General features: G+C 39.7%; 1 protein-coding gene and 1 long non-coding RNA gene across 2 annotated transcripts in view; one reads left to right on the plus strand and one right to left on the minus strand.

The window, feature by feature from the left end:
* The first annotated feature begins 574 nt into the window (after positions 1–574).
* Positions 575–20020, plus strand: LOC142158276 (uncharacterized). The gene is made up of 4 exons (XR_012692744.1): positions 575–649; positions 1457–1653; positions 14781–14981; positions 19779–20020. It is a non-coding gene; the product is annotated as an uncharacterized LOC142158276 (long non-coding RNA).
* Positions 13078–23618, minus strand: part of DNAJB6 (DnaJ heat shock protein family (Hsp40) member B6) — a 55032-nt gene continuing 44491 nt past the window's right edge. The window contains exons 9-10 of the mRNA XM_075212114.1: positions 16747–16944; positions 13078–13750 (exon numbers count right to left, since the gene is read on the minus strand). Of these exons, the coding sequence (XP_075068215.1) occupies positions 13668–13750; positions 16747–16944 (281 nt within the window). The 3' untranslated portion in view covers positions 13078–13667. The remainder of the gene's footprint in view (positions 13751–16746; positions 16945–23618) is intronic.

Here is a 23618-nt window from a genome sequence, read left to right on the forward strand (position 1 = left end):
CGTAGGATCGTACACATTAATGCAATATTGGACCTAACAGTTGGCTATCGTGTGATTAGCACGATACTTGGGTGAAAAAACCTGTAGTGTGTACCTAGTTTAAGGCTAGGTAGAGGGGTGACCAATGTAGTGCACCTAGAAAACTAAGGGGCAGTGTAGAGTTGTGCCCTTTCTGGCTTAAAAAGCAGAAAATGGTTTTAAACACTCTTGAAACCCGGACATATTTTGTGTGCAGGGGCATTGCAGAATGCTAAGTAATAAGACTGTTCAATAGTCATTTCTCTTCTACTCATGTCTAGGATCTCAGAAGAGAACAGCTGAATGAGTAGCTAAATGAATGGGGCAAAGTTAACTGCAGAGTGTAGTCATCTGTTACAGAAATTAAATAGAAAGGTATTGCTTGGTATATGAAATAGTATTCCTGATACGTCCCTTAAACAGTAACTCCACTAAAAAATATAATGATTTTGAGTGCTTAAAATCCTAATATGGATGCGACAAATTACTAGAATAAATCATAATATTTGAAGTAGGCTTTTTTGCCTGAAATTTACAGTTGAAAACCCCTGTAACATGGAAACTAACTGTGGACTGCATTGATTGTTTCCATGGTTTCAGAAACAGCTAAGGAGAGTCAGCTAAGAGCAAGGTGAGAACAAGGTTTATTTTGTAAACTGTTTGTAATTGTTAGGAACAGTTTATATTCTGTATGTATGGGCAACTAATTAGTACTGTATCTCTTTGTGTTCCGTATGTAATTATGAGTCCAAATATTAATTGTGGCATTTCTCTATATATTATAAAGTGGTTAAAATGGAAGGAGTGGATTGAAATGTAATTACTTATTTCACATAAAGCATCACCATTATAATATTTTAAAAAATTGGCATTTTTATGTTATCATAGTGTAACAGGTAAGTGACTCACGCTGACTAACTGCAGTATATACCACAATCGGTGAGTGGCTGATTTGGCCAAGAGGCACCAGTAGGAGGTGTCGCTGACAACCACGAAAACCCACAAAATGTGTGGTGGAGCGGTATGACACAGTGACCCCAAGGAACACAGTGCTGTAGCATGCCTCAACTGAAAATGGGCTGTAATACAAGTGTATTACCTATTAAGAATATATAGTCATTAATCCACACATTTGATAAACAATTCCCACAACACTTGATAAACAGTCAATGTATTGGATATGATGAGGCACATAGCAGGTACATTCTTGGTGACAGTATGTTGCAAAATATTAACTATCAGTGGAGTATTAACAGTAATCATAAGAAAGTACATGCAAACAAGAAGTTATTTTCATATGTAATGGATACAATTTCTCCCTTCAATGACTAATGGAAAAGAGCATAAAGCAGGTAAATAACAAGCAATTTAAGGGTGATCTTATGTTGCCATGCTAGAAGGCACTTTCCTTAGAGCTCTACAATTCTCTGTTTTGTAGGGACTCGAGACACAGACTCCTTGATTGACTGACTGAACTTTAATGGACTCTGGAGTGGAGGCAGTTCAAAGAAACCTATGCAGAGGGGAAGTATAATGATATCTCATGTCTGTGCATAGTGGCAATCTTGGGAAGGCTAAAAGCTCTTCTCCTGCTGCAGGTCTGCTGAGACCCACAAATCATCTGTGGACACTAGGGTAAGTCCCTACATTACAAAATGTGAAAGTGGTCTAGACCAGACGTAGACATTTTGTTAGTAGGGAGGGGGGAGAGGGGCAGTTTTCCAATTATTTTAACCTTAAAACAAAAAATTCATTTGTTTGAAAAAAGTAAAAAAAATATAAAAGTCCAAGAGACTCCAATTGCAGAGAGCTGGTTATGATGGAAATCATGCACATGCCCCCTGCACTTATCCCTTGGAGGACAAAAGTAGACATGATTGCTTTAAATATTAAAATGTCTCCCACCTTTGTTGAATAGTGGAGTGAAGACAGATTTTGTAAGTTTTAGCTGTTGTCAGGCCGATCTTGGACATAACAGTCCTGCCCGCAGAGCAGAAAACTAAGGAAACAACTCCCCAACTTTATGTTGAACTCTGTAGCCATGGTGGAGGAAACTCCCAGCCTCCAGTCGGCTGGGTAAAAAAAAAAAAAAAAAAAAAAAGAGGAGGAGGATGTTTATCCTGTAGTTTATGTCTTTACCTCCCAACATTTATTTAAAAAAAAAAAAAGACAAAATAAATTGTGTCCATCTTCCCAAACTATACCCTGCATCCATCCAGAAGCTTGTTCTGATCACATCACTTTTGGGATCCAAAGCTTGGGACGGTCTTGCCAAAATTTGAACTATTGATATACTGAATATACACATCACAAGAAACTAAATACCCTTAAATTACATACATAATTACATACATAAATTACATACTATTCTATTATTGGTCATTATTTCTCTTTTACTTCCAGTGTCTTGGGATTAAGCACTAGGATGTACCTCTGTAGGGTGGGACCATTATCCATTCATTTGTGTATTTTTCTGCAGTGGGAATGGTTAAAGTGTGGACTGGGAGGGTGTATGCTTTAGTGTGGGTGTAGATTTAACTTTGTGTAACTTCCCGCCTACTTCCTCTTACACTCACCCGCAGAAATGACAGAAAGACTTCACCGCACTCCCTTCTTTGTTAAATATATAACTTTATCACTAAACATTGTATTTGCCACATGATTTTGTGTGCCCCACTTTGTATGTATTATTTAGATAAGTGGTGTCCAAACTCAGACGTCAAGTGCTACCAGCAGGTCATGTTTTCTGAATTTCTGTCTGTAGAAACAGGTGGGATAATTACTAACCCAGACAAATAGATTAACTCACCTGTGCATAATTAAAGAAATCCTGAAAACATGATCTGTTGGTAGCCCTTGAGGACTGAGTTTAGATCTAGATTGTGGATTTTCATGTAGTCACAGCTTTATGGATGCTGTGGAATTGTGGAGTCTAGTAAAAAAGAAATAGTCAGCGCCCCCGTTCCCTCTCCTTCTTGACCACCCCCACCGCAGAGGTGGAGCACACAGCCATGACATGGGTTCAGAAATCAAAATCTTGGCAGTGAATTGGTTTTATTGGTATTGACTTTAACTCTTTACAAAACAGCACGTTATCTTTGGGTTGATAGAGATAGTATAATATATGTATATTCCTTGTATATAATATTAGTAGATCTTGGCTTGCCAAAGAACAATATTGTCAATATTGCTCTACTCATATCAAGTTACTATAAAACCACAAACCACACTGGTACCCAGCCACCACCAGTTGCATTGTTGAAAACTGGGTGTGATAATGTGGCACACCAAGAAATAATTTAACATTTTTACTGTTCTCCAGTCAATAGCCAACCTAAGTAGCTGAACAATAAATATTTTCACAAGAAAATGGAGAATCATACTCACCGTTAATTTCCTTTCCTTGAAATACTCCATGGCAGCAATTACACTGGGTTAATGCCCTACTTAGTGTAAACAGGAAACAAAAAACCCTACCAGGAGGGCATATAAGGTGACTCCTCTATACCAGTGTCTTTAGTAACTTCCCAAGCTGTCCTACCAAAATGTAAATAAAGAACATGCATGGGAAACATAGGGCTGTATTTCAAGGAAAGGAAATTAACGGTGAGTATAATTCTCACTTTTCCTTTTCCTACTCCATGGCAGCTCTTACAATGGGATATACCAAAGCAGTATAAATAGTAGGGTGGGTCAAGCAATCAACAAACTGATAAACGCCTGTATGATTTATATTGAACCACTTGTTGGAGAATTCTTCTCCAAAACTGCACGTCGGCAGCAGATGAGAAATCTGACCAATAATATTTGGTAAGTGTGAGTATCGATGACCATCCAGCTGCTTTGCAGGTGTAGTACGTCGATGCCTTCGCCTTAAGTGCCCAGGAGATAGTCACAGCCTTTGTCGAGTGTGCCTTTAATAGTTCAGGCACTTCACGCCTGTGTCCCTTGTAGGCCTGTGTAATAACATCCCCGATCCATCCCGCCAAGGTAGGTTTTGAGGGAGTGTACACATTGCTGCACCAGTAGGAAGAATAAGCATTGCTCATTTTTTTCTGGATCTTCTTGTTCTGGAGGGATAAATAGATATCACTACGACCGAACCTAAGGTATGAAGTTGTTCTAATCTCTTAGCAGATGGATGTGAATAGAGATGGCAGTATCACTTCTTGATTGATAATAAAAAAAATTCAGGTAAATAAGCAGGATTAGTCCTATAACTACTTTATCAATATAGGTGTGTGTGTGTGTGTGTGTGTGTGTGTGTGTGTGTGTAATACATTATATATATATATTACACATACTGGAGGATTGTAGCTCAGATCTCAGATGTGTACATGTAACATGTAGATGAAGCTTGAGCCTTACTTTGTGGGAAGCAGTTGCTTCAACATTGCCTTAGCAGTGACATCATATCCAATTGCCTCTGTACGTTGAGTTTCTAGCAACTCACTGCTTGGTGGACTTACTGCAGCTCTGGCCAATTTCCCCTTGATTGAAGCCTGTACTGGCCAGATCAGCCACAACATGATGTCTTCACAGAAGACTTAACAAGTAGATTCCAAGAGGCAATATTGTCAGTCCTCCAGCCCTCTGCACATGCGCTGCTACTGCTAAGTCATTATAGCAGGTGAGCATCCCAGGAGAAAGCCAAACCTATAGAAGGTAAGTCCACATAACAAACAGCTAGCTACACTATGTCTGACTAGAAAAAAAGACAGGGGGAAAAAAAAAAAAGACACTGGTATGGAGGAGTCACCTTAATACCCTCCAGGTGGGTTTTTTTGTTTCCTGTCTACACTCAGCTAAGTAGGGTATTAACCCATTGTAAGGGCTGCCATGGAGTAGGAAAAGGAAACTGCACTTTATATTATTCACCCATTCCCATTCATATGGGAGTAAACATATCTTGATGGAATTTGAGAGGTGTGCCATTGTGTTTACATTTGTTACTCAGCAGAGTAATCTGACTGCTGAAATCAGCTGGCTGCTGAGTCATGGGCCCCTCAGTCCAAGCCGATAGTGACAGGATCCGGATTTAATGCTCAGTTGGATCACAATGTGGGTCTGTAGGTGCAGTCAACACATGAATGCACATAGGCTGACATGGGGTCATTCTTTGAGTATGCTGATAATAGTTCATGTTTGGGCAGGTTTAGAGACAGGAAGAGATGTGCACATAACAGAAAATAAAATCATTCGCTACCACAGCTTTGTCTGAAGCGTCATCAATTCTGACAAACTCCTGAAAACTTTACATATATAGGTAAAGTGCTTTTTTTGTTATAGAACTTACCGGAACTAAATTCTGGCACCTTTTTTTAAACAGATTTTTTTCAAGTTTTAAAAGTAACTTTTGAACATTTAATGTTTGGTCCACGTGGACTTGAATCGCCCTGTTGAGCATAGTATGTCGGCAGCAAAATCATTAAAACGGTGCATGCGGACTACATGTGTGTCGGGTCAGATGCATGCGTACTTCGTACGCGCTGGTAGTGATGGCATTGCTTGGCTTGTGGCGCTGCTCAGCTTGTGATTGGTCGTGTGGTTGCACGCTGAGAGCTTACTGTGGGCGGCGACAGTTATGTTTCGTTATACAACTTATGTGTGTGGGTATGTATACAATGATTGACTACATGATGTGAGTTCTGGCACCTTTTTTCTTACAAAAAAAAAAAGCAATGTATAGGTCTATATTGTGAGGTGAATACTTTCATAGGTAGCAGCCTTTGGTCAGTCAGTGTTTATATGCAACAAATGAGTTTCCACCAGGTAACTCAAAGTTTTAACATAAATTACTTTAAACACTTTGCCCCCATTCACATCATTACTACTTCACCTCTTGCCCCATCTCTATCATGTGGGCAGCTAAGCTGCTTAACACTTTCAATCTAGTGTCAAAACATCCAGTTCACAGTCCTTGCAGGGCAGAAGTCACTCATCAGCCAGTCACTGTGATCACTCATTATGGTTCCAGCTATCCAGGGACAGAACTCCCTCCTGTCTCCAATTGGGCAGGGTTAGGGTTCATTTCCTGTCTGTGACAGGAAATGAATAAGTAATAAACATAGCAGGTAATATGCAAAAACTCACTAGGACACATTTATTATCAGTGCATCCTTACAGTAGGATAAAAAGTCCTATTTAACAACGCATCGGGACAGTGGGAGCTATTGCGGGGTATTGCCATCAACAGCAGGGGACCTCTGGCGCTACTTCTCCATGCAAAGCATGAAGAAGCCTATTTAACAAAGAACAACGGCGTTACCAGTCAGTATCACTATGGAGCTGAGCGGCACTTTGCAGCATCGATTAACTTTTCATCAAATGTTTTTTGATCACTGCTGATCGACAGGTCTTCATAAATAGACCTATTAAAAACAAAATTTGCATGTAAGCACAGCAATTAGTTTCTTTCTGCCTAGTTCAAGTTACACAGTGAAAGCAGATTTCTAGTTGGTATAGGTTACGGTAGTAAATAAGCCCTACTTCCCAATAAAATGTTGTTTCTCATGCCGGCCTGCCTATCCATAACGCACCTTGTCTGTAAACATTTTACAGCTGAATTGAGAGAGCCAGGAAGAACCTTTTAGAATTTCTGCAGTGGACCACTGTCCCCTGAATAATAAGCCATTGCCCTCTGAATTTGGCAGGTCATAGAGCAAATAAGTCTAATTTTTATGAGAAACTGGTATATAGGCTCAGGGGCAAACGCAGGATTTGTAGAGAGGGGTTTCCATATCACACCACCAGTGGGGGTGACCAGCATGCTTCGTGGCGTGGCTATAATATTAGACAGTGCTTGGCTGCTCTCCAACTCTTTCTATCCCCATCATATACATGGGCAATGCTGCGTGCACTACTGTTAGGGGCACACAGCTCTCCCTTTTCGAGCAGAGCCGTGTGAAGCAGGACATACCTCCCAACTGTCCCTACAATCAGGACAAAGTCCTGACTGAGTGTGTCAGAACAGTTGACAGACTCTCCTGCTCTCTCCTTCCTGTTCTTGCTGCTTTCAATACTTGTTGGGGAGAGATGGCTGTGAACAGTGCAGACACCAACGATCTGCAAACAATCTGCAAAGTGGCTGGTCCCGGGGCAGGGTCCAGCCACCTCAAGCATACAGTACCCCAGGCTGGGAGGGGGGTTTCCAGACAATAGGAACCACCCCCCCCCCCCCCCCTCGGTTTGCCTATGAGGCTCTGATTATTCTAAATACAAATATCAGCGCTGGAGTATCAGATGACACCTATGATTACTGAATCCACGATGTTAATAAAAATATCATTTTGTTCAAACATAACACAAAAAATACACATACATCAGTGCCCTGATATTAATTGCCACTAAAAAATATATAATACATAAAATGCATATAAAAAATGTGTTTATAATTCTCTAACAATTAAAGTTCAGGATTAAAAAATCAGTTTTGATAAGCAAGGTATTGCCGACAATTCTATAAAAAGGAAAAAATGTTCCCAACATGTAGTTCCCAAGATAGAAAGAACCGTATAATCGTGAGCCAATGACAATGTGGTAAAAAATCTATATCTCAGTGTTGTAAACACAGGTCCCAGCGATAGATTAGGTACAAAGTAGATTTCCAATATTGAAGTAAGCACAAGTAGTTGTATACATAAACGTGACTATCTCCTCACTCCGTGAGCCGTATATTATGTATCACGGATAGCTTCACACTCTAAGAATCCAATAGCAAAATGAAAACAAATGCAATGTTGAAATGGAACCGTAATACTTTCCTAGTCCGTGGATACTATCCGAATAGTGTGAGCTTGGGGAGAGCCGAAGGACTGTCTGAGTCTCTGTAGTCCGTCCACTTGTATCGCAGTGTGTATTATCTCAATCCGGAATATATGCAACACTTGGCTCATTCAATTGAACAATTCACCTCCAGGGTTACGGAACTATTTAATGAATACAGTAAATCATGATAAATTCAAATAAAAGAGGATCCAATAGTCCGCTCAACTGTTAGCGTGTGGTATAATAAGCATGCCTGATGCTTCCTGACGTGTTTCTTCACCATAGATTGTAAGCTTTCGAGCAGGGTTCTCTTACCTCTCTCTGTATTACCCAGTATTGTCTTATCAATGTTTGTTCCCAATTGTAAAGCGCTACGGAATTTGCTGGCGCTATATAAATAAATGTTGATGAAGATGATATAGGTGATTTCATCAGAGGAAGTATGATTATTCTAAATATAGTGACTGCAGTCAGACAGTAATGATATTTTTATGATTACCCGTTATGGTTTATTTGCAGTAATTAATAATTGCATTTTTTACTCTTTTGTTATACTTTTCATTGTTAAGGGTTGGCTTGAAAAACTGCAAGCAAGCAAATGAAACAAATGGCACAGAGTGTGTAGTGTCCTATACAAGAAAATGACAAATCAAATGGTGCTCCAACCAATTAGTGCAATTAAACAGTAGGTCTTGCAGGTAGGGTATCCGCTGAAGGTCATGGGTCTTCCAGCAGGGCAATGGCTCACAAACACTTCAAAGTGCACCCTACTTCTAATACCCTTATAATTTGCAATGGAAGATGCATTACAATGAACAGATCCATAAATATAGTATATATTATCATAAGGCACATAATTGAATTGAGCTTCTGATATTTTAACGGTTATGAAAGTTTTTCCAGCTCTTCATTGTACTAGATTTGTTATACATGAGGTGGAGAGAGTATGAGACCTACCTACCGGGCTATAGGATATTATAGATAACAATGATTAATATGGGATACAACACATTTGTGTCATTTACGCCATGCAAATAAATTTCATAAAATACCTATGTCATCCACTCTCATCACCTGCTCCCACTTCTGGTTACAATACTTTCCTCTGGCTTCCAAACCTTCCCTGAAGACTTATCCCTTCAAACAAGCTTCTCAAACCACCCTCCTAAACTCCCTATGCTATTCTACCCGATTACCATCCCTTTACAGTTTCACACAAAAACTTACTTTATCTATTTTTATGCTTAAGCAACCCTCTGACCAGCATTGCTGTGTGACTGGATCATATAGCCCTACAAACTTTTAAATCTTGCAATCTGGCTGGACCAATATCCAGTAATTGGCATTTAACCTCATGGTTCAAACACCTGTTGTCCTATAGATTATGAGCAGGGCCCTCTTACCTCTGTCTGTAAATACCTGATCTTATTGTATTACTATGTTTGTTACCAATTGTAAAGAGCTATGGAATATGCTGGCGCTATATAAATGATAATAAATATTACAAGGTACAGAATAACTGAAATTATAAATTTTAATGACTCAACCAGAAAGGAAGGGTAGGGTACATAATTCTGACAGTGTAAATGTTGGAACTTAACTGTCAGTTACACTTGTGTAGACGGGTAGACAATGACGTCAAGGTGATTGGCGACATTAATAACGTCCGGGGTATAGCCAGCGACATTGGTCTTTTAATGTTGGCATTGTGATTCGCGACATTGTGAATGTCCCCAATCACACTGACAACATTGTCCACCTGTTTACACAACGCAAGTATCAGCATTTAGCCAACCGCATTTTCATGTCGGCAGGTTAAGTGCCGACACTTACAGTGTAGGAATAATGACTGCCACCGGAAAGGAATACCTCTTGTCCATTGCAGGAGCCAATAAAAACTGCAGCTTACAAAGAGGATGATTTACCAACATAGTCAAATGTGCAGTAACCCATAGCAACAAAACAATAAGCAGCATTAACCAATAGTTTGCCAAAAAGGTACTAACAGACATTCCCTTTATTAGTCTAAGTGCTAGTTAACCAGCTCCCATCACGGTTTTCTCACCCCCACATGAACTAGACACAATTATATTGAGAAAGCCGTAATGATGCTAAATCCTCTCCAAGGTCACGGATCTGAGAGCACGCACATGATCAGAGCTAAACTTCAGCAAGTACAAAGTGTTTCCGAATCTGTGCAGATGAAAAAGTAGCTGCCCATCCTGTAATTAAACCCACGCAGAACACACAACCTCCACACTCTGCTTAAACCATTTGAGAGCATTCTCTTGCAGGTGTACAAATGGCAACTGGCACAAGTTGTTTTTAGTCTGTATCTTTATTATAATTACAATGTATTAATAACACTGAATCATAAATGAATGTACCCTAGTCTGGAACACGCTGCACATTGTTCTTGGAAATACAAATAACTGTGCTTTATATAGAATGAAAATATACGGAAAACAACCAAACCAAAATAAAATACAGCAATAAACAGTTTCTCAGTAGTTTTGTAACCTAGCTGGTAAGTTGGGTGGATAGAGTACCAGTGTGTGCAATGTGCATCTTGACACGGAGGGAAGAAATGCTTTAGACACGCTATAGTCATGCCTTTCAATGTTTTGGGCTTTTATCAACAGTCTACCTTATTGTACAGATATCACGTTCTAATATTTTAAAAGTGCCGTTAACATTTTTGAATGCAGTGGTAGCAACAGCACCACTGACTTTTCTTATAGTTAATTTTTTTCCATGCCTTTATTAATAAGCAGAATAAAAGCGGATAGGTGCAAACTAGCCCTCAGGGGTTAGTGGATGACTGAAGAGTATAGAGTGAATGCAAAGCGAGGCGGAAATGTGCTCGGTTTATTTTCTAACTGAGCATTTAATCCCAGAGGTTAAAAGTATCATGTATTTTTGCAGCAAAGCATATTTATGAGTGTGTGTGTATTATTACAACTGGAAATATATTAACATAACTACACTAGAAGTAAAGGCCAGGCAACATTTATTTTTGTTTCTCTTGACAACCGGGAGAAGTTTGTAAACAAAGAAGTGTTGTTGCAGGTGGTTACCCACTGGGACTAGGTAAATGGCAGCGACACCATATGTAATGCAGTGGTAACCAGCTCTTGCACTAATGGAGGGGGGGGGGGGGGGGGGTCAGTTATACCTTCCAAAAAGTCAAAAGGAATGCTAAATCAGGACACAAATAATTCCCTCCAATGATCTGCCAAAAACCACACCCAGATCATATCAAACGGAGGAATTTTCCTTAGATTGTGCACACAACTCTTGTGACTCTCACTATGCCACTCTTCCTAAATCAAATTTTGCGCTATATATTCCTAATTTTTCACTTGACAAGTCTGCTCTTAATGCTTTCACATCTAAAGGGAAACCACTGTACATCAGTGTTTCATGTAGGACTGTAGGATAGTAGCCTTGGCGGATCCAGAGGGGGGCGATCGGGGCATTCGCCCCCCCTAGCAGGAGAAAGCCTACCTTTAAAATAGGTCCCAGCCGCAGATCAAAATGGGAGGGGGCAGGGCCAATCGCGAGCAGAAGGTGGGGCTAAAGGCGGGCCAGTCAATCAGTGGTCCCAGCCGCCGATCAAAATGGGAGGGGGCAGGGCCAATCATGAGCAGAAGGTGGGGCTAAACACAGGTGAGCCAATCAGAGTAAAGGAGGGGCGTGATTATGCAAAATCGCCCCCCTAAACATAAAGTCTAGGTCCGCCCCTGGATAGTAGTGACCCAATGCTTCAACAAGTCGGCATAATATTGCCGTCCGTAAACCTGCGAGTACAGTACTCCATCCATTTTGCACAATTCTGTTGTAATTTTATTAAGACAGGACAGACCTAGTCTTACATGCAGCATATTCTTATACCCTGCTGACATGATCAAAAATCCTACCCAGTAAACAGGAGATTCTGAGCTTATAAAACCATACATATATTACATTTCTGCAGTCTCTTAAGGGGTGTGGTTTGGTTAGATCAGGGGTATAACTTGAGGTTGCAACAAGACTACAATAGTAGCCTGAATACCTCTCGTCTACAGCCAGCCATTCTGTAGGCTGAACTACTGTATCAGACACCAATTACGATGTGTAACTCTCAGAGGCCTTAGAGCATAACAATGAGTAAGGTGAATTCAGGCAGACCGGCATGCAGGTGTCATTAATACATTAGTCGACACTAAGGAAGTGGTATTACCAGTTACTGAAGATACAATTATATAAAAACCTGCATTGTACCCTTTAACACACTGACAATTACAAGCAATGCTTATAGAAATTACTATATGCAATCCACCACTGTGCAGCGTGACCTGTCCAAGTCGAACTTATTTTTCCGCTCTTTCATTCCCTCTTGATAAAATATCAGAATTAACAAATCTAGGTCAATAAAATAGAATCACACAATGTCCAGGGAAATAAATACCTAGAAACGTTGTTTCTATGGTTGCTCCACAACATCACACCGGATACTAAAATATAATAGTGGGGGGGGGGGGGAGATCCTTTTTAAAAAGGGTCTGTTGCAAGAGAAACCTTTTCCTTCTCCAATGCAGCTATATACAGTGTTGCCCTTTAATTATATTTAACAACATAACACTAGTACCACTGCTCAGTGAGACTGAATGAAGTCACTGATTAAGAAATGGCCAGTCTGTCTTAGATTACCTGTGTCTAGTGTGCATAGGGAGGTCTTGCAGTATTAAGAGATGTCCACTTACTCCAGTCCTAATAAAACTTCCATCTTTCTACCCTATATTTTTCCTATGCCAACTAACAGTGCTCCTTACCAACTTGGCAACGTAAAAAGGACAAATAATGTATAGACCTCCCAGTATAGTAGGTAATGCTTGATCATGGATCCCCATGAGAAAACCAACACCTCTGCAAATGGGCATCTTCAAGTCATAAAAATTTTGAAGAAAAAAAATAAATAAAAAAAGACTTATTTTGCACCCACATCAATACTGCATCATGAAAAGAAACCCTTATACATGGGTGGTATTTTTACACATAGAGATCAATGATTCCTAGTACAAGGACACTGCCACCAAGCTTCTGCTCTACCTACAGGTAAGATAAGGACAGCAGCACAGGAATACTAAAGTCTGCTGGGGAGCACTAACCGTAAAACTAGGCACTTGCAAATGTACTTACATAGACCTAATATTCCTACAAAATAAAACACTTTACTTTTTGAAAGCAGTTCAGGAGTACAACGATGTCCACACTTCAAAAGTCTTAGACACAATAAAAACACAAACAGTATTCCACAAGAACCAGTGTGGCAGATTTATTTCCAGGGGATGCAGGGGGTACATTGTTTTATTCATTATTTTGTTTTCTAAACAAACATTGGCAAACCTGAACTACTGCCAAAATGAACTCCCTCAGTAAGCATGGATGTGACACCTCTATGAACCAATGTATAACACTAAAAGATAAAATAAAATATTTCTAGTGCAATAACAATATAACTTAAACACCATAAATGTTGGGTAGTAACAAAACATTTTACTAAACCCATGGTTGCTGGGATCTATTCAACATGCCGTGAAGAGGCTTCCCTGCGCTGGGCAGCACGGTTGTCCATTTGCCAAAAAAAAAAACGGGTCACTCTACCGGCAGAGGGAAACTAATTCACAGTGTGCCGACAGATGGGACACAGCAGGCATTAGCCATTTATCACTTTGTATTTCAGTCTAATAAGGCGACAGCCTCAAAACAAAAAAGAAAAAGAAAAAGAAAAAAAAAAAAAGTAAAGAAGAGATATATATACAAAAACAAAAGTGTTAATGTTGCGGCCATGGAACGGCGGTGCTTTCTGGTGTAAGTTAAGGAGGTCCTGTCAGTCCAGGTTAGTGGTATGGTTTGGAAGACTTCATTTTCTTCTGTTCCTCTCGATGTTTCTGTCTCTTTCTCTTGCTTCCCTCTTTGGGTCCTGAGGAAAGACCGTCAATGAACAACTATTGCAGGTCATGTTTATCTTGTACAATCAGCATTAGGGCAGTGTACCAAACAGATTTTTATAGTTTTTATTGACCATGAACTCCGTTATTTGTCATTAAATGGTGAATTCACCTGCAATTGATTTTAAAAGAACCTATATCAAAACAAGTTAATTAACTTAAATGAAAGTATAACCTCATGTTCCACTATTGTTTGATGTTTGCTCTCTATTTTGTGGTATTTGTGCGACAAGGAACAGCCACTTTGCCTCACTGCACATTTCAGTCCAAACTGCTTATTGATTATAAATAAAATGGGAAAATACTTTTATATAAAGTTTAAAAAATAAGTAGTTGAAAGTAAATTTCTCTCATCACCTATATCGGGCATGGCCACGCTGTGGTCTCCAGGTGTTGTAAAGCTACAAGCCCCAGCATGCTTTGCCAGTAGATAGCTGGCAGGGGATGCTGGGACTTGTAGTTTCACAAAACCTGGAGAGACACAGGGTGGCCATGTCTGACTTACATAGTTATGGTGGTCAATTCACTAGGACATCACTGAGGCACTGGTGGAACCACCACTGCAGGGAGTGCAGCTGCTACAAGGCGAAAGAGGTGAGGGGGCCTGGGAATGCTGGTCCACCTTTTTCGAGCCTGGCAGGGGATCACCAGCTCGAGCCAGTACATGTCAAGAGCAGAGTGGAGGCTTATGAATGGTGGACCTACATCGCTGGGCCCTCCCAAAACGTGGCTGCGTTCCACCCCTGCATAGGCTTAGGCTGCTTTCTCATTAATACTGTACCTGTCCAAAATGGCTGATGGCTGGCATTATTATGTGAGGGGGACAGTTGCACTTAATTTTACAGGAAGTTGTCCGTTTTATTTATATATATTAACATGATTCACATATTGGGTTCAGTGTGGTTTCCATTTCTAAGGTGGCCTGTAGTAGGTTGTCACAACATGCAGCTTATTATCATTATCTTGCCATTTTATATGTATTCAATTGCAATCATTTAACAGTGATGCTGAGTGGAAGCAGGGCCCGATCGCTTCAGTACCTGGCCACAGAAAGCCATATTGTTCCCTGCACCGCTGTAGTAGGATACTAGAGCTGGCGTTTAACACGAGATTAGAACATGAAGGTTCTCAAGCTGCATCCCTGCTAGGAAGTGAAGAGCGTGCACTTTGACCTGTACAAAGCCATGGCTATCGGGAAAACAGGTAACATCTAAACTATACTTACATCTGTGTTAAAACCACTATAAATCATATACTGCCCTTGAAAAAATAAGCAGTAATTGTCTTCTCCACTTCCATAGTGTTGTTCAAACAAAGCATTAGAGAATGTCATGCAGGAACTATTACTGTGATTTAGGATAAAACAGGTAAAAGCAGCAGTGTCAGTTGTAGGAATCGCAGTTAGTGTTTCAGTTAAGTAGAAGTTAAACATTATGGCTGGAAAATACATATACTGGCATAAGTAAAAAGTGTATTGTCACATACAGCATTTAAAGTCTTCATGATACATTCAGAAGTCACAGATTGGGTCACATGAAGCAGGACTGTAAATTTTAGTTTATAAACTAAAGCAAGGTCTCCGCATGGAAGAGTTTAGCTATTTTTAGGCTTCCTTTTCAATAATAGTTCAACCTTACAATTTAAAACATTGTGGTTTGCCTGTACAAGCACTCTTTGCCATAGGGCAAAAGTTTAAACAATCAGTCATTGGCAGCCTGGGAAATCACCTGTTGTGGAGTGAGAAAGCAGCTCCACATTTATTTGTACATTAAATTTGTCTAGTTTCTGCAGCACCCGCAGCAACAGCCATCGTAAGTAACAGTGGGAATTTCAGTGGTCTGTTTAGCAGCAGGAGAGGTCTTATGATTTACATGTACTAGTGAAGGCTGGAAGCTGGACTTGTAAACTCTAGGTCACTGTGCCAATGTCGCCACTGAGTGACCGATGGCTCAACAAGGCTCGACGTTCAGTGAATAGTCTATGTTATGTCCAGACAGATTTGAGGTAGAGCTAGAGTCATGGTGCTACAATCTGATGTGGTTTGGGCTGCAGTCAGTAGTGAAAAGGTTTAAAAAGGGACTATAACAATCATAAGAGGATTTTAAAATGTACCCTTTTTATATCTGCAGTGTCATTGCTAAATCAAAAATGTTTTAATATCATTTGTTACTTCTAGGAGTTATAAATTGAATTAAGCCGACAATTCTAAAATAATATCCAATCGCTAAGGGTGTCCATACATGATCCGATCCTGCCACTCAACCAGAGCACAAGGATCACTTTCCAAATTCACGGCACATGTGGGCAACACCCGAGAAATGTGCTGGGGCTTCCAAGCACAGTTTACCGTACATAGAGGCCGATGACCATCATCATGACTGAATTTACTGTCATTCCCCATGACAATCCCACAGATTATCACGCTCATTTTGGGCCCAGCAGTATCGGGCCAATTTTACAATATCACAGTGATATTGTAGCGTGTACCTTAAGTAGTAATGTACGTTGTCAACAGAGGAACTGCAAAATGCCACCAAAATCGCAGTCAAATAGCCCAAAAAAAAAAAATTAAATAAAAATGCCTTACAATTCATGGAAGCAAATACAATTTCTTTTCAGGGCTATATTAGAACCTAAATATTTGGAAAAGCAAATCTATCCCCAAAGTTTGACCCGATTGCTGAGACGCTTTGCTCAGCATATAGAAACCCTCAAAAATAATATGGTTGCTGCACAATGTGTATATAACTTGTGTATGTGTGTGTATGTATGTATGTATGTATGTATGTATGTATGTATGTATGTATGTATGTATGTATGAATGAAAGTGGTAAATTGGTTTATGTTTTGCAAATGTATTACAGCATTTTGCAGCAGCATTCTGGCGTTTTTTCCGGCAGTGTTGTGCTCTTGCTTGATTGGCTGATGTACACATCATTAACCCGCTCCCCATCCTCTTTTTGCACACCTGCTGAATTAGGGTGGGACTCCCCAAAGTTGCTTGTGCCCCTCAGTCTATCTTCCTCCTCGTCCTCACTTATGTAGTTGTGACCGTGCCTAGAAAGGCCAGCAGGTCTGTGGGGTCTGGAGTTCCTACTGCTTGATGGTAAAGCATTCTGACCACGGCGTCTGCATTCCTCTGCTAAGGCCAGTTCATCGGCCATACCTGCGAGATGGGGAAAGAAGGGCAAGAATTTAAATTATTTTTATATTGCACTAAAGTGTTGAGCCGTCTTCGCCATTGATAGAAACAGGAAAATTGGTGTTCAAGTGACACCCTTTATTGGCTAACACGAGGTGTTTAAATAGCAAACTTTCAAGACTACTTGGGTATGATCCAACCTGAAGAGACGTGAAAGTTTGCAATTTGAATCTATTCTGTTAGTCAATAAACCGTATCACTTGAACACAGTTTTTTTGTTTTTTAGAAGATCCACATGGTATCGTAGTTCTCAACTTATACAGCCACCATAAAGGGTGAAGCTAAATGATATACTCATCCGAATTCTACATTGCTTACATAACCGATAATTGTTGTCTTCTGCCCAGGAAATATTTTACACCTGCATCTCCATGGCCAAAAAATAAATATATCAAATGAAAAATTTAAATGCGAGATAAGTTTGAAAGGTTTCATTCACAGACCTCAAGATTAGATTTGCGGGGATAAACCTTCACGAAACAATTATGGGTTCAACCAAAATGTGCGAGATTGCAGAACATTAATTCACTAACAATCAGTGCCTTGTAAATACTTGTTCATGAAGTGTCTGTGATATCCCTCGTTCCTAGTAAACAAGCAACAAAAAAAAAAACCGTCTGCCTAGCTTGTCTGTAGGTGACAGATGTACTTTTAAAGAAATGGAGAGTTCTATGCAATGAACGTTGGTGGCACTTGTAATACATTGAGAGCTAGAATTATAATGAGAGCCATTTTAATATTCTGTAACAGATTAATGTAATAAGATCAAGCAGTCCTAGGTTGGTCATGGGACATACATGAATTACACATGAGGGAGGGCTGCACTGCAATAACTTCCCAGGGTAAAAGCTGCAGCCATGCAGCAAGCAGGTAAACTGCAGTGCACCTATGCAGCATTGGTAATGGATGAGGGCTTGGATTTCCATGGCGATCTGTTAACTCTCCTAGTAAATTGCTCACATAACTGACATTTATACAAGATGTATGTACTATGGCTGCATAATGCAACCCACTTAAAGGGTCAGGAGGAGACGTTTGGTCAGAATGGAAAATGTCCCAACATTTTTGGAGAAAGCAAGATTGCTACTCCACAGAGAGCAAATATGACTAAGATCCTTGCCGTATTTAAATCCTAGGATCAGAATACATTTACACTACACACCAACTTCATTTGTAGGGGGGAAAAAAAAACAAAAAAAAAAAACAACTTATTTAAATTCCATTTAAGTTACAAGAATGAACAGTCTTGATCTGTAATAAAAATAGCCAAAAGGGTCCCAGCTGTTTTTCTCTATGCGGGAATGATATTGGAGCCATAACACAAACACAACATTCTTTATCTAGGACAATGATAATCTAACACTATTTCTTATCAGTGATAACATTTTATATTCTGACGAGTCTTAACTGGTTTGAAGTTTTCTTCTTGAATTACACATTCTCATTACTTTATGAGAAATTCAAGTTATAACAAAAGGAAAGGCCTCTGGTATGTGGTCAACAGACAGTTTCACTAGTAAAAGTTAATCAGGAAGACTAAAGATTAGTTAATAGTTAAAGGCTGTTCATGGTCACTCGTTTTTATGATATATAAAGCATCAAGCTGGGTACACACTACAGAAATTTCGACCAACTTTTTATGCAGAGCGTTTTTACATGCGATCGATGTTCCGATCGCTCGGTCCATGGACTGCATACACACTAGCCTTGTTTAGGACGATAAAGGGAAGAGCGGACGTCCCTTTAGCAACTTTTTACAGCCATCTTGTCGTGAGCAATGACTAATTTCGTACTCTCTGTTGTGAATCGGTTGGAAGTTTGTACACACTACACAGCGGAAACGAGATTGGAACGAAAATATTAAACGGTACAACCAACCAAATGAGGCGATAATCATCCATTTGGGCCGACTTTCGACCATTGTGTCACTGTACACACTGACCCGACTTTCGAACGAGCAGTCGTATGTCGGCTGTTTGAGCCGATTATTGGACGAAAACAGTGTAGTGTGTACCCAGCTTTAGCAACAGTACACCAGAAAAAGACCCAAAAACACACTAGATATATTGAAAGGAGTACTGTATACCGTTAGTGGTCAGAGGCATCACAACACTAGATTGTTTCTTCATCAGATTATGAAAAATTATTTAAACAGACCATGTAGTCAGTCTGTGATGCTTTTTTTTTTGCCAGAAAATGTCTACATGTCATCATCATTTATTTATATAGATAATTTACATACATTTATATACACTAATATATACACTAATTCCGCAACGCTGTACAGAGAACTCACTCACATCAGTCCCTGCCCCATTGGGGCTTACAGTCTAAATTCCCTAACACACAGACAGACACACAGACAAGGGTCAATTTGTTAGCAGTCAATTAATCTACCAGTGTGTTTTGGAGTGTGGGAGGAAACCAGAGTACCCGGAGGAAACCCACACAAACACAGGGAGAACATACAAACTCCACACAGATAAGGCCATGGTTGGAAATTGAACTCATGACCCCAGTGCTGTAAGGCAGAAGTGCTAACCACTTAGCCACCGTGCTGCCCAGTCTAGTGCAGCTCTTGGGTGTGTGCGTTCCATGCATTCTCCAATACTGTATATCACATATTTCACATTTTGTATTCTTAAGCATCAATTGAAGCAAAGATATGAGCTGCTGTTAAAGTGCATCTGTTGCAAACAATAAACATTTTTGGATATATTAGTGTATAGAATATTAATGTCTGATATTAGTTTTAGAAATTATATTTTTATAAACCGTTTCCTCCCTTGGCTGCTTAGATCTCCTGCACAAGGCCAGTGGCATTAATATGCACATAAGATGACAGACAGATTGAACAGCATACGAGTAGTGTGGAAATAAAGATGGCTACTGCTTTGTGGAGAAGACAAGAAAGGTAGATGTAGAAGTTCATCTCTGTTTCATTTCCAATATCTGAAAATATATGTGGAGATGTCTTTCCTATTTGTGTAATGTGATAGAACATATGTAACCTATATACAACCAAGTTCACACAATGAGGGAGATTCGCACCACATTACTGTCACTTAAGGTAGAAATCTGCACGTATTTTGCCCTCGCACCTCAATGGTGTGCGGAGAAAAATTAGTAGAGATTTCTGTCAAATCTCCACCAGGAAGCGTCTTGCAGATGTTCCAGAGACACTTTGCGGCTAATTGAATCTCCCCCAATAAGTGAAGATAGAGGAGGCACTTGCAGAACTCCATTCAATGAACGCAGTCTTACCGAGAGCATGAAAAGTGTACACATATATTGAATTTGGTTTTGATGCACTGAGCAGGAATCCATTCACTTTATTAAAAAAAAAACAAAAAAAACACATGTGGAAATCACTTACCCGACAATGAACGTAATAGGTGCTGACTAAACTACAAATGTGCCTAAGAGCTTGGGAATAATGTTGCAAAGCACACTAAAACTGTACATAACACATGAGATTATTCCCAACTCTGCCTCACTAATATTGCATTCAGAATGTGGCAAATTCATGCAAGACTGAGGTGAAGAGAAGATGCACCTAAAAGGTTAATTACAAACCACCGGTTGTGTGAATATTACATATCTTGGTTTGAAGTGTTCAATGTACATTTTTCTGTGGTTCACCAGCTACATGTCCGTGTCCAGTTTTGAAGTGGGCAGGACTATAACAGCCAGTAGCCAACCCTAGTTTTAGAAAAACGACAACTAAATGACCGTTATATTCAAGACTTTCACAAAACAAGAGTAACTGGCTTAAAAAGAGTCTTACTTTCCTCATAGATATTAAGCTTCAAGCAAACAGCAAGATGCGACATGTTAAGCTACAATACACAAATGAGTAACCCTTTCCCATAGAACACAGCATCCTATAAAGGGTTCAAGCACAGGACACAGTCAGGAAGGAGTCATCCTGGGGAGTCAGTTAAAAGTGTGCAAAAATGTTGCAATTCCTTATCGTAATCAATAAAAAAAAAAAAAAGTAGCATGGATAAAATTCATAGCGCTTCACTAAGCTTTAGCTGGTTTTAAAAAAAATGCATAAATCTACTACTGCTAACTATAAAAACCCTGATCTGATTTTAAAAGTCAACTCAAAAAAATAAAAAAACAAGGATATTCTAATGACTTGTTCCCAGGTGCCTTGTACTGAACAAGAGTATGATATGTGTGATAAAGAGAACCAATATTTTCTGTGTGAACTATAGAAGAACCTGACTACACAGCATTGAGAGGGACAGTACTGGCTCGTGGGTACAGATATTATAATGAATGATAAAGTGTCGATCTCCCCGGCGATGTGCACTAGGCCTGAATAATGTTTTAAGCCACAGCTGGATTGTCAAAATTAAATCCCGGTGGGTACAAAATAATTTCTATAATATAACAAACCTCTCAAATATCTTCAGTTAGGAAAACATGAATGAAACTTTTACCAACTTTGCACATTGGCATAGCTGGTTGGTAACTTACGCTAAACGAGCAGAGCCTTAGGGGTAGATTTAACCAACTACTTCAACCAGACTGCAGGTTTTATCTAGTACATTCTATAAAAAAAAACTAAAAACCTGTAGTGTAGTGTGTACACAGCTTAACTTTTTCAGTTAGTCCATTTTGCAGGGGGTCTGTATTTTAAGGAACGCATATGAGAGAAGATTTGTCACAGAATTACAAAAAAAAAAAAAAAAAAAAAATTGGTTAATTTTTGGAGAAGCCAATTAGCCTTCACGTGTGTGTGTGTGTGTGTGTGTGTGTGTGTGTGTGTGTGTGTGTGTGTGTGTGTGTGTGTGTGTGTGTGTGTGTGTGTGTGTGTGTACACGAGATAGGGACTAAAGACTATAAGCTCCACACGGCAGGCACTGATGTGAACAATTAAATATTCTCTGTAAATCACTAGCTAGTATTGACAGTTATTTATATAGCACCTACGTATAGAAAAGCCCCATCTCCTGCACCTCGCCATCTTTGAGATGCAAACGACGGCAAATACAGTAAATGCATGGGAAAGCCTAACTAACAATTGGAACACCTACACTTTTTTTTATTTTTTATTTTAAATATTTAACATTTTATTTTTTTTATCATTATTATTTTTAAACTAACCCAACAAGAAGGTGAATTACAAAGAATAAGTTATACCTCATTCACATGGCGTCAAAAACCTGGGTCATTGCCGGGGCAAGCCCAGACGACCCGGGCCAAGGCTCAGTGTGAATGGGTCCAGGTCAAATTCCGAGAATTAGACCCAAGTCTTTTGGAAGGTTATTTCCGGGTCCGACCCAGGTAGCCTCCAGTGTGAACAGTGGGCGTCACCAAAAGCTATTGTAAAGTTAAAAAACAAAACCACACATCTCAAGAGGAGCCAATCAAAGCTCCTCTTGGGTCTGCCCGGGTCTCCCTGGCAACATCATGTGTTCAGTGTGAACCCTTAAATACCCAGGTATTTGCCCGTGAGTCCTGCACTTTCACCCTACAATATCCCAGTTCATAAAATCGGGGTATTGCCAGGGCGGCATTGTGAAAGTGGTATTACTAGCCAGCTGTGATGTTAAACAACCTACAGAAGTCAGGGGCTGCCATGGAAAATAAAATACTGTACATAACATTTCACAAATACCACCTATGTGAAAGGGTCAAAAAGAAACCACTCCAGCTGAACCACCCACCCCCCCCAAAAAAAAGTCCAAAAGCACACTGCAAGAGGAACACTGGCATAGCTAAAGATGGAGAAAATAGGTGTCCTTGACTGCCCAGTCAGTGTGCTGAACAGAATGTTACTGAAAGTCTGGGCCAAGACCTCGAACTTGCTGCCCATTGCTGCTCCCCAATAAACCTGATCCATCTATGTTCAGTTGTTAGAGACTTATCTAAAAGAACTACAGACTGTCAGAGGTGGTTCAGCTAAATGGTATGTGTTCGTATTTGTTAAATCTTTATTGCTTTATGGATTTATTGTCGGGGTTGGTACGACTCAGAACATAAACATGTGTGACCAATAAAAATTCGAATTCTAGAAAACTAAAAAATGTGATATTCTTCAGTGTGAAAAATATACATATATACACAATGCATCTCTCATTTGGACTGTTACATTAGATCTGGCTTTATATCAAGGCCTACATAATCTGGATTCATGGTTACCATAGAGACGTTAAAGTAATCTCTAAAATTACAGCTATCACCAGCAAAGAAAATGTGAGCAGATAGATGCACCTAACACTGAAGTTAACCCCTTTATACTCATCTGTCAGCAAAGGGCAAAACATTTGCTGAACCATAATCCAAGCTTCTGTGTGCGATTGGTTGTAATCTCTTTAAATCTTTTAAGTAAGCTTAATGCAGCTGTATCTTGGCACTTATTATGAATAGGATATCAGAGACACTTAAGAATTTACAGCAAGTAAACGTTGAAACATGAAGCAAAAAACGTCGCAACTGCAAAAAAATTCCACTACCAGAGACAGAGACAGAGAGTTTTCACAACTGTTCCTATTATAATAGATCCATTCTGTGTTTATATTATAATTTGTGGTCATATACATTATGGAAAATTTGATCGCAGTGTACCGTTTCATTATCTTGAATAAGAGGTTAAAACCTCAGTTTTCATAAATGCAAAGTAG

This window comes from Mixophyes fleayi, chromosome 5 (assembly GCF_038048845.1).
Source record: "Mixophyes fleayi isolate aMixFle1 chromosome 5, aMixFle1.hap1, whole genome shotgun sequence".
NCBI classification, from domain to species: Eukaryota; Metazoa; Chordata; class Amphibia; order Anura; family Limnodynastidae; genus Mixophyes; species Mixophyes fleayi.